Genomic DNA, 17,540 nt, shown 5'->3' with positions numbered 1-17,540 from the left:
TGCCTAGCACATGGTCAGTGCTGCGCTACTAATAGTATCTTCCACATCATCATTCAGAGCAGACTTGCCTTTTCCCATTTCTCATTCTTGTGTTTCATTTACTTCTGTTATAGCTTTAATGACTTTAAAGCTTTTCTTTGACAGTCACTGTCTAAATCTCATTTTAGTAACTCACGTTCTTGGGTCCAGTTCTCCTGTACCTGTGTCTGCTGACTGTGTCTCCCACAGACATTTTCCTTGCTTATTCTGTAGTTTTTATCGTGAGTTCATCTTCAATGAGGCTGGTTATTTCATGAGAAGCTCCTGCCATCTGGGTGTGTCTGCTCCTCTACATGGTTTGGCATTTATTTTGCCAGAAGCGCCAGGGCATCTCTGTCCCATGGTTAAATTTTCTGTATATATTTTTTAAAAAAGGATTTCTGAAATATAATATAAATTCACACTCCAAGCCTGACTCAGGCATGGAGTTTGGATTTCTTAGGGAATTCCATGTTTATTCCCACCGGTTACCAGGCAGAGAAAAACCAGACTCACTAAACTCTCCTGTGCAGGTGGGCGGGTGTGTTCTGTTGGGTGTTAGTTCCAATACCCACCTCACCTGACATGTGCCCTCATGTCTACATGAAGTTTAAACCTGAGCCTCCAGGTTTGGTATCAGCTATCAGCTCAGGTCACAACTCTGGCATTAAATTTCCTTTTTTTTTTTCCCTAGCATGTTTTGATTCTCTTCCCAAAATATTTCATTCAGCTTTTGTAGATGTTTACAATGCTTTGGGGTATAATAGCTCTCCATCTTGCAGAGCCCCCAGTAGACTTCTTCCTTCTTATAACTTCAGTTCACAACTATCTTCCTTCCTAGTCTCCCTGCCCTCTCACTGTTTCCTTTCATTTGTTTCTTGTTATCTTCCTCCACTTCATGCCAGTTTCTTTCCTCCTTTGGTAGCATATTTTGACCCCACAGAGTCCCATATGTGCTGTGATGATCTGAAAAGATAAATTGCTTTATTAGTTGGTCTTCTAACTGTTATTGAGACACCAGAGCATTATTACCAAGGGTAATGCATATTGGGTTGATGCAGGAAAATTTCATTTTACGCCCACAGACTTTGATCCTGTAGAAATATTCCCTGGTGTCTCTCCTCTTCTCTCCAGTGAGTGTTTTAGATTTAATCATTCTTTCTGATAGTTATTGATGTGTTAGTCATATCTTCTCACTGCATTCATGAGTCTGGGGAAATGTGCTTTGAAAAATAACTCTGGCCAGCTACACCATCTGAGCAGGAGTGCCCAAAATGGCTGATGCAAAGATTCAGGCCCTGGGCCAGGCGTGGTGGCTCATGCCTGTAATCCTAGCACTCTGGGAGGCCAAGGTGGGCGAATCACTCAAGGTCAGGAGTTCGAAACCAGCCTGAACAAGAGCGAGAGACCCCATCTCTACCAAAACTAGAAAGAAATTAATTGGCCAACTAAAAATATATAGAAAAAATTAGCCAGGCATGGTGGTGCATGCCTGTAGTCCCAGCTACTCGGAAGGCTGGGGCAGGAGAATTGCTTGAGCCCAGGAGTTTGAGGTTGCTGTGAGCTAGGATGATGCCATGGCACTCTAGCCCAGGCAACAAAGTGAGACTTTGTCTAAAATAAAATAAAATAAAACAATTCAGGTCCTTTGGCAGATACAGTCCTATATTAGAGATGAAAACATTAGGCTGCACGGTCTCCCTACTGGTAGTCATCTCCATGCCCAACTCCTGGGCTCCGATTCCTCCCTCGCCAGGCAAACCTCCCACAGCCCTTTGACTCCTCCTGTAGACCAGGGCAGCCCATGCACAAATGCCAACCGGCAGGCATGAGCAGCAGGCCACACGGCGTGAACTTTCTTTCCATAAATTAGGAAACTAGAACTTGGTATTATAAAAACCACAAAACAGACCTCATTGGGCCGTAACTTTTTTCTCGTAGTAAAGTATACATAGCATGTACCTTTTTAATCCTTTTTGCATGTGCGATTCAGTGGCATTAAGTACATTCACATTATTGTGCCATCATCACCACTATCCATCTCCAGAACTTTCCCACCATCCCAAACTGAAACTGTATTCATTAAACAATCACTCCCCTTCCTCTTTCTCTGAGTCCCCTAGTAACCACTATGCTACTTTCTTTCTGTATGAGTTTGACTGCCTAAGCTACCTCATGTAAGTGGAATCATACAGTATCTGTCCTTTGGTGACTGGCTCATTTCACTCAGCATAATATCCTCAAGGCTTAGCCATGTTGGAGCATGCATCAGAATTTCGTTTAAATTTTACTTTGTAATGACTTGAATTATATATACATATATATATGTGTATATATATATATATATATATATATATATATATATATATATATCCTTTTGGGGAAAGCTAGATTGTTATTCACTGCAGAGCCATAGACCATTTTATCTGTGTAGATCCTGAGATCGTCCCTGACATCTCTCACTCATCAGCCGTTTCAGTGCCACTCTCTCCCACAGCTACTGCGGTGGCTCTGGCATATTTGAACTCTCCTTAGCCCTTTAACAAAAGGAAAAATTTGGAAGCACATCATCTTTCCCATGAGAAGGTAATTTTCATTCTGAAATATGTAAGCTGCTAGACTTATTAGGTGAAATTTTGAAACCACTGACCTTCACAAATGGGAGATCTGACTAATCTAACAAGAAAATAAAGTCTCTGGAGGCTTCATCTTATCTTTAATCCCTCTCTGCCCTCCCTCCCACCGCACCACCTGGGACATTGTGATAGGTACCCGGTTGAGTCTTGGTCACCCAGGTATTTCTCGTTACTGGTCCTTATTTCAAAAGCACTGGTGCTTTTATGCTTTCAGCAACTTCCCATTGCCCTGCTACGAAGGTCCAATCTCCTTAACCTGACTTTTAGAACCCTACATAGTAGACCCCAAAATACCTTTCCAGATCCAGCCAACAAGGATTCTTCCCTATTCTAATCATGTGTCCTATATTTTTCTCCTTTCTTTTATTTCATGCTTTTTCTCTTGATGACAACACCTTCCCCAGAGTCTCTATCAAAATTATAGCCCTTAAATAAAGGTCATCTCAAATATCCACCTTATCCAAGAAACCGTTTCAAATCCTCCCTGCTCCATATGATCCTTCCCCTGTGTTGGCCCCGCAAAACACTGTTATTTTACCTCTCTTTGGGAGTGCCTATAAGATTATCCTTTGAATTTAGTCATTCATACATTTGTTTTAGTGCCTTGAACTTATTAGGCTGTATGTTGAACAAAAGGGGTGACTATGCCTTCCTCTCTCACAGTACCTAGCCTTGTGACTTGCAGAAAGTAGGTTCTTTATAAAGATATTTGTTCTGTCACTTGTTTACTCGGAGCGAGTCCATGGCATTGCTGCATGAAACGGATCATGGGGGCAGCTCTGCAAGAGGTGAGCACTTGAGGTTCCCAGTGGAAGGCAGGAGAGGACCATGGAGGTACTGCTGAAGGGAAGACCATGACATGTAGCAAGCAGACTGTGGAGGGAACTGGTGCTCATTGCTGATCGTTTACCCAGAGTAAGTGGGACCTGGGGGATGTTTTGTCTTGCCACATCTTAGGTTTGTGTTGGTTATAATATTGGGAGGAAATGTAAATGCAAACTTAACCTTAAACTCAAATAAAAAAACAGAGTGATTTGGAAATGAAAAGAAAAATCCAGACTTTTAAAGATCCATTCTTCTTGTTTTAATAGAAGGTGGAGCAAAATCTGATGACCCAGATAATTTCTGTAACTCTGGGACATTTGCAGTGTTTCATGTTAACAATTAAGCTACTTCACAGGATAATAAATTTTTCAAGAAAATTTTAGAAATTTAGAAAAATAGACACAATCCTAGATTACTACCTTTTGGTAGGGTCATTCTAGACCAATCCTCTACAAAATATATATTGGTTTCTATAATAGGTTGTTTGCCTAATGAATTTCTAAACTAGGTTATACTTACAAAAGTATTTAAATCAGATGTAGGGTTGCTGAAGGAAAAAGTGGTTAATGGTGGACTTTCATTCTTATATGAACATTGCAATGCTTGGTTTCAGAGAAACAAATGTTAAAGTGATTCTAAATTGAATGATAACATTTTTTTTTTTTTGGAGGAGCAGAAAAGCAAATTGGAAGTGGGGGAAATCACTGAGGAGTGAATAATGAAACAGATTGCAAGTTACAAGTTTTTCCAGTCATTCATTTTAGGAGATGTTAGATTGCAGCGTCACTGGTTATCATTTTAGGATCCTTAAAATATGGAGAAAGTCCTGGAGGACTGAGGACAGAAAAAAAATATATATAGCTCATTTATTTCTAAAAGGGACAAACGGAGACCTTAACAATCAAATATCAGTTTACTTAGCTCCGACCCTGAGGTGAAGATTTTAGATCAAATCCTCAAAAAAGCCGACCGATGGCACAGACATCTAGAGGCACACAGGAGAGGAACCGTGTGGCTTTATGAAACTCAGTATGTGTCAGACAATTTTAATTTCCTTCCATGACAGGACGACGGGACTGGTAGCTTGGAGGCAAGCAAGAGAGGCCATTAATCTATCTTTTTCTCGGGTTTTCGATTCTATAACACATGCGAGGCCCGGCAGCCTGCTAGGAAAGCCAGTCGAGCCAGCGTTTCTCAAGCAGGAAGCCCTGGAGAGTTCTCGAGAATCTTGAAGCACAAGAATACATTCTTGAATAGAAGATTATCTTTTTAAAAGTATTCTGCCGGTTAAAAAAGAAAGAAGAACTAACCTCTGTTTTGCTTTTTAAAAAACTGAAATCTGAAGATCTTCATATAGATTGGCTTCAGCTTCCTAAGCCAGTGTTTTTCAAAATGGTTTTGGTCCCCAGATGCATTCTAGAGGCTGCATTGCTGGGTCCCAGCAGGAACCAGATGGCAAATTAAACAGGGAACTGGGGAAAGTTACTGAAGGGACTGTTTACAAAAGGGTGGGCAGGATTTAGGGAACAACAAGGGGTGGCACAGCTGGGAGCAGCTGTCACCAGCCCTGATCCCGGGGAACTGGAGAGGGGAGCAATTACTTGTGCCTCGGGAGGACAGCAATATGGCAAGGGCCACCGACAGCAACTGTGCGCTCTGGTAGAGGACACAGGTGTCCTGCCATGACCCAGCCTGAGGAAAGTGTGCAAACCCATGAAATTGCATGCACATCTGGGGGTATATGCACAAATGTGTCTTCTCCTGCACAACAGGTCCATAGATTTTTATCAAGATTTCCCAAAATGAATCTCAAATGTCAAAAGCTGCATTTTCTAAAGAAGGAAATAAATTCAAACTGACTTTGTTATATTTCTGAAGTTGACAGTTTACATCCCTTATGAGGTATCCACAGGATACAAAGCATTAAGTACCATTCTTACGACTGGATAAACATAAGCCGGGAAAAGTTATTTAGTCTATTTTGGACCACAGATTGAATTTTACTAAGCAATTATTAAACTTCAGCTGCTGATTGTGCTGATGTTTGGCAGTGGAACGTGGAATAGAAAAGCTGGTTGTTGGCCGGGCGTGGTGGCTCACGCCTGTAATCCTAGCACTCTGGGAGGCCGAGGATGGAGGATGGCTTGAGTTCTGGAGTTTGAGACCAGCCTGAGCAAGAGTGAGACCCCATCTCTACTAAAAATAGAAAAATTAGCCAGATGTGCATCTATAGTCCCAGCTACTTAGGATGCTAGGGCAGGAAATATGAGGTTCCAGACAGCACCACAGCTGTGCCCTGATGGTACAGAGGACTTTCCTCCCCCAGGGTGAGCTGTCGTGGGAGGCACAGCCAGGGAGGGCCGTGCTGACAAGGCACTGGATACTGGCAAAGCCTGGGGTATTATAGTGAGGGTGTGTAAGGGAAATGCTATGGAAAGGATTCAGTCTTTGCTTGACAAGGGTGATTGAACACCTCGTATGTGGCAGGCACTGTTTTAGGTTCTTGGGAGTACAGCAGTAAATAAAACAGATACAATATTTGGCCTTAAAACCTTATAGTTTAAGCACTAAGCATTAAATGATGACCCAAATCAGACATAATTGCAAGCTGTGATGAGTACTTTGAAGAGCCAGTGGGGGGCGCTGTGGGAAGCTATGGGCAGGGCTGGAAAGAATCTGGGTCCTACAAACAGAATGAGTGAGATGTGTGACGTTTGGGGGATGGTCACGCTTGAAGCTCTGACTCAAGGGGGGAAGGGGGGCATACGTAACTTTAACATTTGTACCCCCATAATATGCTGAAATAATAATAATAAAGCGGATGTCTCACCCCCTCACACTCATTCATTCTCCTACTCACCTGTTTGTCTCTCCTTCCCTCTTCTTAATTGAATTTGTAATGAATATTTAATTCAAAAGGTAAAAAAAATGTACAACTATAAATAAAAGTTAATGAAAATTAAAAAAAAATAAGGATCAAGAAGGCTTTGGAGAGGAAGGGAGCTTCGAGTTGAGATTGAAACCATGGCCATGAGTTAAGTGGGGGCCCTTCAAGGAGAGTGGACAGCAAAGGGCCCTGAAGTGGGAAGGGACACTGGTGTTGAGTCCCCATGATCCCATATGACATCCCTGTATACAGGAAGATCCCCTCTCAGTGGATGGTGCACACAGCCAGTTGACCAGAGTGGGTCTCAGTCCCACCGTCCCCTCAGCCGGGCACTCTCATTGGATGGATCTGCAGGCAGCCCTTTAGAAAGGATGGCGCCTTTGTAAATCTGTGCCTCAGTAGGACTGAGGAACCCAGGGCAGTGTGTGTACCCAGAGGCAGAGACAAGGGGAAGAAGGAGGGCAAGGTGAGCTGGACTCCCCACTGGGCCCGTAGTGAACGCAAGGGTGCCCAGGCTCTGCTGAGGGCTGAGGTCTTCCTTCTGAGACCAGTGTGAGGGCTTGGGAGCAGGAGAATAGCCCAATCGAGCTTCAAGACTGGCGGCAAAGCCATCAGGGCCAGGCTACCTCTGTGATCTGAAGAAGAGATGATGGTGGCCCGGGCCAGGAGGGGTGCAGAGGGGATGGGGAGATACTGAGGGGAATCAGCTAATAGAACTCAGTGGTTGATGGGATGTGGGTGTGAAGGAGAAAGAGTCATCCCAGGGCTGACACCATTTACTGAGACAGGAAATACTAGTGAGGAAAGCACATACACAGATGCACACATGCAGGGCCATGCACATGAGCACATTCTTCGCAGGAGTTGAGAGGAGGATCAGCTGGGATGGTTTCATTCTTCTCTCCCTCTCTCCTCTCTCTCATGGCCTCCCCGCCTCCTGGTAAAAAGGAGAGTAAAGAAGATTTTCCAGGAGCACACAGATCCAAGTTCAAACAAGGCTCATAGGAACACTCTGAAGTGGTTTCCACTTGGTCTAAAAAAAATATGAAACAAAGTAAAAATCCCCCCAGAAAATGACTGTGATGCTATTCTACTTTACTTTTATTACCTGTAATCTTTTTATTGATGGTCAATTATTGGGAGACCTTAAAAATTGCACTCCAAGTATCCCTATTGGCAAAAGCAGTTCGCAAACCAATGCACCTCTCAGGGGATTGTTTTTTGGTGACAACAAAAACCTGGTTAAGAGAGAGAACCATTCCACACACGGGAGCCAGCCAATTCAGGCTCAACCAGCCCAGGACTTGTTGACTGCCAACAGGGAAACCCATCCCATGCCTCCATTCCGCCACATGTGACAGTAGTTCCAGGATCTAAATAATCTGTATCATGTTGAAGTGAAATGTTCTTTGAGCCATAGCCCCATATAAATATATGTGCACAACATTACATACTATACAAGTTTGTAAGCCATAATCCACCCATCCCTCGTCCATTCTTTCCAACTCCCAAGTATGTCAAACTGATAACCTCCAAGATGGGATCAACTCACAGAGAGGATGGTTCAGGCAGTGAGTGTCCCGTGCCTCCCAGGGGTGCAAATGAGTGGGGGCGCAGGCGGTCTGGACAAGACCTGCCTCAAAGTCACACAAAAGGATGACTGCAACATCTTAAACTCAACTCTAAATCTCATTGTTACTAATTCTTCAGCCCATTTGATTAACATTGAAATGAAATAAAAAAAACATAGTGCCATCAAAACACATTTCCTTAAAAGAAAAAAAAAATTGCTAGAAGGCAATTTGGTCACTTGTGACTTCTGAAGAAAAATGAAGATCTTTCTTTGAATTACTGAAGGTTTTCATTTGAAAAATAACGTGTAATCCAGAGTTGTTATATTCCGTGAGAAAATAACAAACATAGCCATATGGAGACCTCCAATCCTATTCTGCGGTGTGCGGACATTGTTCAGGGGTAAAAATGTCTGGTCCTATTTCCCTAAGGACAACCTTCCCATATAGACCTACATTACACTGACACTTTTTTTCTGTAAATATTTTGAATGTACATAATCAATTTTTGTCACTTGTCCAATACCTAGAAGTGCCTGACAACTTTCTAACATGAATTTCTGGATTGGTTTCAGAAACAGAATGGCAACTATGTCTACAAATGGCTGATCTGTTTTGATGTGAGCTTAATTAATGCTGCATATGAAACTCCAAATGTCACAATCCAGGAGTTTTAAAATTTTAATTATTAGACTGATTTAGTTAACTTATTCTAAAATGAAATTTGAATTTAATTTAATGTGTATATTAAATTCTTTTGCAATAAATTTCTTTTTTAAGAGGAAAGGATTTCATAAAATCTCTCCATTATGAGTTTAAAATGCGAATGAGAACTATATGAAGATGCCACAAATGATATGACTTTCACATTACAACTTGAGCTACAAATTTTTGAGGGAGAGTTCGGAGGCTCAGTTATGATATCTGGTCATGAAGTCCAAGCCACTGTTTGATGAAATTGGAGATTAGGAACTGAAGCCATTGCTGGTAGTGTGACAGAACATCATGGGGCAAGTTGATCTGGTCACAGTCAAGTCTGTCAAGAAGTGTCACACAGACCACAGCAGCTAGAAGAACAAGAAACATGACTGGTGAAATGAATGGCTCTATCTTTTCTGTGGAAACAGCCGAACCTGCCAACATCCTTAGCACATGTTGCACTTTGTGATGTTTTCCCTGTAATGTAGATGCAACCTGACAAGCCCTCTAGTCTTCTATATAATTCATGTTTTAGTGGAATCCCACCAATTCCTTCATTTAAATAAGTTAATTGAAATTATCATGAATAGTCATCCTTCTTCTTTCCTGCATAATTAGCTAGATTAGAGATCAGGAAAACATCATGTGCAAGATATGAGCAAGGAGAGACCTTTGCCATCCAAGATGCACAATCTCCAGCTTTGTATCCTGTTTCCAGTTCTTAGAGAAGGCTCTTCTTACTTGAGGATATAACTGAAGGATATAACTGAATAGCCATTATTCCTTAGGTAACGTTTTACTCCTTGGTGCAATGTTTGAGTTTGCTTGCAACAGCCCTTGCTAAAGAGTAAAGTAAATAGAGACAGGATATGGAACGCTGACCTCAGGAAATACCAATAAAGGTGAGTACTGACCCTTGTGAAATTTGAGAAGAAAAAATATGAAACGAAATGCTTAAACATGAGAATCGACTCAGTGTAAGAGCAAATATATTAGCATTTAATTTCTAAAGAATATGAATTCGTCATCAAATTGGCACTGACTGATCAACAGTATGGTGCTCAAATGGTAGTAATATTCTCCAGGGGTTAGGGGGTTGGGCGGGTAAACTCACAACTAATGGACACGGTGAGCATTGTGGAGGGGAAGGGAATGCCTCTAATCCTCACTCGGGTGAGGCAAAGACATAAAATGTAACCAAAATGTTTGTATCCTCATAATATCCTGAAATAAAAATTAAAAAGAAAGAATATGAATAAGCTCTTATGATATGTAGGAAATCAGGAGAAAAAGAACAAAAATATTTTTTAAAAAATGAAACTCTCATTTTTGAAAAGTCACCATGAGGGCAATGTCTTTGGTACCATCAGAAAGAGCCAAAGAGAAAAACTGAGTTCCATATGAATTCTTTATTGTCAGTTTCACACCAAATCTTTGATTTCAAGGAATTTGGTTACCCACATTTAAATCAGTGCCAACCACTTTGAATCATTAAGAGTTTAATAATCTCCATCGGCATCTGCATCATTTTAAAAATGATTTCAATGCATATGGGATTAGATGTGTCTACATTAACAAGCTTTGAGAGCATAGAGATAGAGTTGGGTTTGAATGTAATATTTATTTCTTTGACCTCTCTACTACTTCGGACTTCTTTGTAAGATCTAGATTTGGAAAGAGAAATGTACTGTAATTATAATAGCATGTTCAATCTCTTTATTTTTATTTGACAAATAAAAATTGTATATAATTATGGAGTACAATGTAGTGTTTTGACATATGTATACATTGTGAAATGATTAAATCAAGCTAATTAACATATCCATCATTTCATATATTTGTCACTTTTTGTGGTGAGAACAATTAAAATCTACTCTTTTAGAGATTTTGAAATACACGTTATTATTAACTACAGTCCCTATGTTGTGCATTGGATCTCTAAAACTTATTCCTCCATGTAACTGAAACTTTGTACCCCATTCCCCATCCTGCTCCCCAATCCCCTGGTAACTGCCATTCTACTCTGTACTTCCATGAGTTTGGCTTTTTCAGATTCCACATATAAGTGAGATTATGCTGTATTCAGCAGAATACAGCTGAATACAGCTGGCTATATCTGTGCTTGGCTTATTTCACTTAACATAATATCCTACAAGTTTATCCATGTTGTTGCAAATGACAATATTTCCTTCTTTTTAATAACTGAATAGTATTCTGTTGGGTATATATACCACATTTTAAAAAATCCATTATCTGTTGATTCCATATCTTGGCTATTGTGAATAATGCTACAATGAACATGAGAGTGCAAGATATCTTTTCCACATACTGATTTCAGTTCCTTTGGATATATACTCAGAAAAGGGATTGCTAAATCACATGATAACTCTATCTTTGGTTTTTGAGGAATCTCTGGATTGTTTTCCATAATGGATGTACTAATTTACTTTCCCACCAAAACTGTACAAGTGTTCCTTTTTCTCCACACCCTCAACAACCCCTGTTATCTTTTGTCTTTTTTGATAGCCATGTTAATAGGTGTGAAGTGATATCTCATTGTGTTTTAATTTGCATTTCCCCAATGATTGTAATGTGGAGCAAATTTTCACATATCTGTTGGCATTTGTATGTCTTCTTTTGAAAAAATGTCTATTCAGGCCCATTTTTTAATTGGGCTTTTGTTTTTGCTATTGAGTTGTTTGAGCTCCTTATATATTTTAGATATTAACCTTTTATCAGATATATGGTTTGCAAATGTATTCGCCATGTAGTTCTCCAAATGTTTCTCCAGTGTATCTTTTTTATTTGGTTTAATAATTGTTACATGCCGAACACTTATGATATCCTTTAGTGTTTACAGCTGTGCCATGTACAAGGGATTATTTTTGTCCCCTTTGACAGATGATGAAATGAGGGCTTAGAGAGGTCAACCAAGTAGTCCAGTATGACACAGCTGGTTGATAGCCAATGAATCCCCAGCTTCCGAAACTACTGAGGAGAGTTGTCTACCCTCCAGCCACTCCTCCCCTGAGCTGGCACATGGTGAGCCATTAGGCAAACCTGCCTTGACCTATCAGTCAAAGTGACCCTCTTGTTCAGTGAAGTGAAAAGCAGTGAAAATATTCAACTTGGCCTGAGTCAAATATTTCATCACCTAGGGCCCTATTTATTCAAAACTCACTTAGTTGTAAAGCAGCTTGGCTGAACAGGTAAACAAGCAAATGGAAGAGCTAGAAACTTCCCCCAGCTTTTCAAGTTAATGATCGGCAAGTCTGTGAAGCCTGACATGGGCTGGCAGTAGCAGGGAAAAGTTGAAAGTCCTTCTCTAATCCTTCACTTGGCACGAGGATAAAAGGAAACCAGCGTTCTGTACTTTTCACGGAGTGGGAGCCAACTTTACTAAACGTCTTTTCTTGATTTCAAGGGGAATGCCAAAGATGGAAAAGAACAGGTCGTAGCCATCTCAGTGGTGTTTTCTTGACCCTGGAGAATCTACTAACAAGCAGCATATAATAATCTTGTCACCTAAAATTACTATTTCCATGAGCAATTAAAAGGGACTAATTACCCAAAACAATTTACTGAAATTAAGCCTGACAGCTTTGCTACCATAATCCTCAGATTAGGCAGGGAGGGTGGCTCCTGGGGAGAAAGGGACACTTGGTGACCTAGCTGTCACCAAGGAGGTTGTCAGCTAGCTGACCTGAGGCTGGAATGTTGTGGGGACACACAGATCTGAACATGGAGCTTGATGTACCCTGAGCTGCACCAGGAACGCCCAGCAAGTCTCAACCCTTTGGGATCACTTATGGCCCCTTTGAGAATCTGTTGGAAGTCATAATTGAAACCTCTTTTCACACAAAACAATACACACATCCCTACATGCACAAAACATTCAGGTATAATTTCAGGGGGCCCAGGGGCCCCCCAGACCCACTCGTGATTCCTTAGGAATCCATGGACCCTTATGCACTGCTACTTTAACCCCACCTCTCTGACTCAGAAGGAACTTCCACAAAGGCTTTCCTATGAACAGCGGGCAAAGATAGCAGGGCTGGGCACAAATGCCGAAGTGCATAGCAGAAGCCAGACAGGGCTGGCTTGGGGAAACAACAACGCAGCCAAGGTTAGCTGCGCAGTTCCCAGTCTGGTCTTCCTGTCTGCTCCTCTTCCACCTCCTCCTGCTCCTCTCATACACTCCTGGCCCCTCAAGGGTTTGAGTTTATTAAGCAAACATCACCTTTATGCCCTGCATGCCTGGTATATAAAGCATGGGAATCGTTTTTAATCAACAACCCAGAGTCTTTGCACTTCCTGTACCTCTGCTGAGACCTTTGTCTCAGCCTGCCGGCTCCTTATTAAAAACCAAGTGTGGAGAAATCTATTAATATATTCAAAGGGGCTGGCCAAGGCTAAGGGACATACAAACTATTTGTTCTTCTAGATTGGTGTTTCTCAAAATGTACTCCATGGGCCACCTGCATCAGAATCAGAGATGGTGAATAATTCAGATTCTTAGGCTCTGCCCTTGACATACAGAATTAGAATTGGGGGTAGGAGTTTGGAGAGGGTAGTGAATCTGGATTTAAAAAATCTTCCCAGTTAAATAATTGCACTGTAATATTTGAAAACTACTGCTTTAAAGACTTTAACTCTGAATCGAATCAAGTTACCACAAAGGTACATACCTAGGCCCTACCTCTTTAGGTGCCCAAGGAAATGCTGAATTAGACAGAAACAATTCATTATACCTATGAAGAATTGTCCTGTATCTTTTATAAAGGTGTTATTAAAGACAATGCCCATTATAATATAGCTGATAATTTCACCTAGGTTTAACATCTGGATAAAGTTTTTGTGATAAACCTCAAATGCTTTCCATTATTAGATAATGAGAGCTTCATAAGTCCAAGTGTTTTCATTTTCAGCTTGGCCTCCCGACATCTGATTATACAGGTGTTTAGTGTTGCACTCCTGGGCCATCCTTCCTATGCACACCCTTGAATAAATGCCCCTTATTCTCTATACCTTTGTTTAAAGGGTATTATTATGCCTTCCTCTTGCATTGAAAGCTGCCACTGATGCGTTTTCAAATAGAGGAGAGTACAAGTCATCTTTCCGTGGACAAATATGTTACTTTTTCCACCTTATGGAATAGTGGAGAAAATGATGGTCAGGAGACAGGAGACCTCAGTTCTAGTCTATCTCTGTTTCTGTCTAGCTGCATTTCCTCGGGCAAGTTAATTACACTCTCTAGAGTTCATTTCATTCTCTGAGAATGGAGCAGGTTAGAGCTCAGAAGTTTCTCCCAAGTCCACATCCTCAGCATAGGTGCCTCATACCATCTTGTCAGTTCAAGGACCTGCTGTATCTCCAGGAGGTCCAGCTGCAACCCTGGGGACTTGAGCTCCTACTGGATGCTGCCCATCCCCCAAGCAGAGAGGACTCAGGATAGGCAGAGAACAGAGCCTGATGTGCTGGGAAGAGGAGGGTCACAGGTAGTACCAGCTGCACAAAGAGTTGAGTCAATGGCCCTAAATGATTCTCTAAGGTGTGAGTGTGTTGGCAATGGGGAGGGAGGAATGAGATAGAGGGCAGGAAAGTAGAATTAAAATGCATCAAACAAAACTATAGACCTTGACCATAATTAAAAATATGTAAAAAAATGTACAGAGCAGAAGGAAACAAATTATTTTTTAGTCTTGTCTTTGTAAAAAGAATAAGTGAATTATTAACCATTTACATCTGATCTTCCAGATACAAGGACTGATTTTCTGGGCAAAATAATGGCTATGCATACTACTAAATAAGTATCTGCTTATGTTTTACTTGAATCCAACACTAACTCAATTGGCATATGCTCAGCCATTAGGGTTTGCTTGCTGAAATAGCGCAACTATCTGCTTACAACATTTAAAATAGGAAAACCTGCATCGACTCTTAATCAGGTGCACGTTTTGGTTCTCCTGTCCAGAGACGACCCACCTTACCTCTCCACTGGGAGGCTCCTGGCAAGAAGCAGCACAGCGTGGTGCAAAGGGGCGGAGTCAGACGGAGCTGGGTCCAAATTCCAGCTCAGCTACCATGAGAAGGTGGGAAAATTATCTAAAGTCTCTGAGCCATGATTTCTTTTTTTCTTGTGAGGGTGAAGGGAGCTACAATTGGTTGCTTTGTACCTTTGTGTAAAATCCTGATTTATCTCCATTTTAGGGTTAAGAAATAACCCAGCTCCAAACTGAATATAATCTTTAATCCTTGTTGTAATATCTTTCTGACTTCTTCTGTGATCACCATGCAGTTCCCAGAGCTCAATAGCCCTCATTGCTAGGAATGGCAGAAGAACATAAAAATGGAATTAAAGTCAAGATTCTGCTCCCTCTTACTGAACTGCACTAAAGTAATATAAAGACTGAATATTTCCCCAAAGTTACCAGTGTCTGTCAAAGGAAATAACACTGAATTCTCCTTTTACTCTAAAGAAAAGCCACTGTGAGTGCTGCAAACAACTAAAGACATAGAAGAGGATTTAAGCTGAACCTAATCTTTCTTAGACAAATATTAGGCTTCATATCCTGCCATGCAAGCATGTGTCAAAAGGCAGCCACCATCTTTAAAACATGAATACAAATTGAACTTACTTATCGCAAGTTCACAGTGCAAAAGGATTATCATCTTTAATCTGAATGTTAGGGGTTTAATTAAAGTAGATTTTGCTTTAAGAGAGGGACAGGGATGAGCATATTATATAATAAAATGATAGATGAATGCATTAATTCAGCATCGCGTAGCGCTTCCATTGTACAGGTTTATGTTATTCTGAAGACTCAGCTTTTTGATGTGAGATCATTTGGTGAATTCTGCTATTTCTCTTCACCCAAATCTCTGTTTAAGCAGTATTGGGCTCCCAGTAATCTTTTCCAGAATAATGGGATCAGCATAGCAACAGTGACTTATGGTTTCGGTGGCCTTATTCTAGGCAGTTTATCCACCTACCTACCACATATCGAGAGACCCAGGGGCTACAGACACAGCAAAGGAATTATTTGTATGGACCTTACAGCAGAGGGAGGTTTTATTAAGGCTCTGCCTCCTCCTATTGGGACAGTTAGGAGGCACTCTTAAGTCTTTCAGACAATACCGAGCCACAAATGTGGCTGGGGAGTGAAGGATTCAGTTTGCTATGGCCATTTGCCATGGCCAAAAAGAGTCTAGAAGCCATCCTTTTCATTCATTCACTCATTCATTCATTCATATGGCAAATATTTATTGAAAGTGCATATGGGAGACATTATTTTAAGTGCAGGGGATATAGCAATGACAAACAAGGTCCCTGTTTTTATGGTGCTTGTATTCTAATGGAGAGAAATGATAAATACATACCTTCATGCATTAACATGCACAAAATAATATATAAGTTACTATATAAATAAACCAGAAACATAGGCAATTAGTAGTGGCCAATGTGATGCAGAGAAATGCAGTAGAATGACACAATTGTGAGAGAGTTTGCAAGGCTTCTCTGCAGAGGTGAGGCTTATGGTGAGATTTGATATTAATTGTAAAGATAATAAGGGGTGAATAATGACCAACAAAGATATGAAAAACTGCTCAACATCTCTAATCATCAGGGAAATGCAAATCAAAACCACAATGAGATATCACCTATCTCCAGTGAGAATGGCCTTTATTAACAAGTCCCAAAACAATAAATGGTGGTGTGGATGTGGAGAGAAAGGAACACTCCTACAGTGCTGGTAGGACTGCAAACTAGTTCAACCTCTGTGGAAAGCAATATGGAGATACCTTAAAGTGATACAAGTGGATCTACCATTTGATCCAGCAATCCCATTACTGGGCATCTACCCAAAAGAACAAAAGTCACTCTATGAAAAAGACACCTGCACTCGAATGTTTATAGCAGCACAATTCACAATTGCAAAGATGTGGAAACAACTGAAGTGCCCATCATACATGAGTGGATTAATAAAATGTGGTATATGTATATCATTGAGTACTATTCAGCTATAAGAAACAACAGTGATGTAGCACCTCTTGTATTTTCCTGGCTAGAACTGGAACGCATTCTATTAAGTGAAGTATCCCAAGAATGGAAAAACAAGCACCACATGTACTCACCAGCAAGTTGGTATTAACTGATCAACACCTTATTGGATATATAGGAATAACATCTATTGGGTGTTGGGCAGGTGGGAGGGAGGGGATGGGTATATACATACACAATGAGTGTGATGTGCACCAACAGGGGGATGGACATGCTTGAAACTCTGACTCAAGGGGAAAAGGGGGACAAGGGCAATATACATAACCTTAACATTTGTACCCCCATAATATGCTGAAAAAAATAAACAAATAAAAAAATAAGGGGTGGTAATCCATGCGGACCCAAGACCTCCTTGTGCCAGGTAGATACCGAAAGATCTGTTTCTACAATGATTCAAACATAGTGAGTGATTCCTCTGTGTTAGGTCAGTGGATCTCCAGAACACCTTTGCTTATATAAAAATTTGTTATTTATACAATGAAGCCATCAGCCTTCCCCTTAGTATGAGTTCAGATTGGTTATCCAGTCATCTGGTAGCATTAAAGGGACAGAAAAGATCTCAGAAGGCTGCCTGGAGAGACAGGAGGTGTTGGGCCATTACTAATAGTGACAGTGATAGGGGACAGGACTGTGGGCCCTGAGCTGTTGATGCCAGGTGAAATCTCTTTTCTCACGTTGCTTACCATCAGTTTATCCTCTCTAACTTCCTCTGTTTCAACAGCTGCTTGTGAATGCACTCTCAGCCCTTCCCCACAAGCAAGCTTTTCTGGCTCACACAAAGTGGGTTATAAATGGCTTAAAATCAAAAGGTGCCAGGTGCCAGCTTCCAAGCTTCAGCGCCG

General features: G+C 41.0%; 1 protein-coding gene across 1 annotated transcript in view; it reads right to left on the bottom strand.

Moving 5' to 3' along the window:
• Nucleotides 1-7,127: 7,127 nt before the first annotated feature.
• UPP2 (uridine phosphorylase 2) overlaps nucleotides 7,128-17,540 on the bottom strand; it is a 30,044-nt gene continuing 19,631 nt past the window's right edge. The window contains 2 exon segments of the mRNA XM_076005556.1: nucleotides 7,128-7,303; nucleotides 14,813-14,960. Of these exon segments, the coding sequence (XP_075861671.1) occupies nucleotides 7,258-7,303; nucleotides 14,813-14,960 (194 nt within the window). The 3' untranslated portion in view covers nucleotides 7,128-7,257.

The sequence above is a fragment of the Microcebus murinus genome, chromosome 8 (genome assembly GCF_040939455.1).
Source record: "Microcebus murinus isolate Inina chromosome 8, M.murinus_Inina_mat1.0, whole genome shotgun sequence".
In the NCBI taxonomy this organism is placed as follows: domain Eukaryota; kingdom Metazoa; phylum Chordata; class Mammalia; order Primates; family Cheirogaleidae; genus Microcebus; species Microcebus murinus.
Note: the sequence above shows the minus strand (reverse complement) of the source record. Positions and strands in the feature narration are given on the sequence as shown.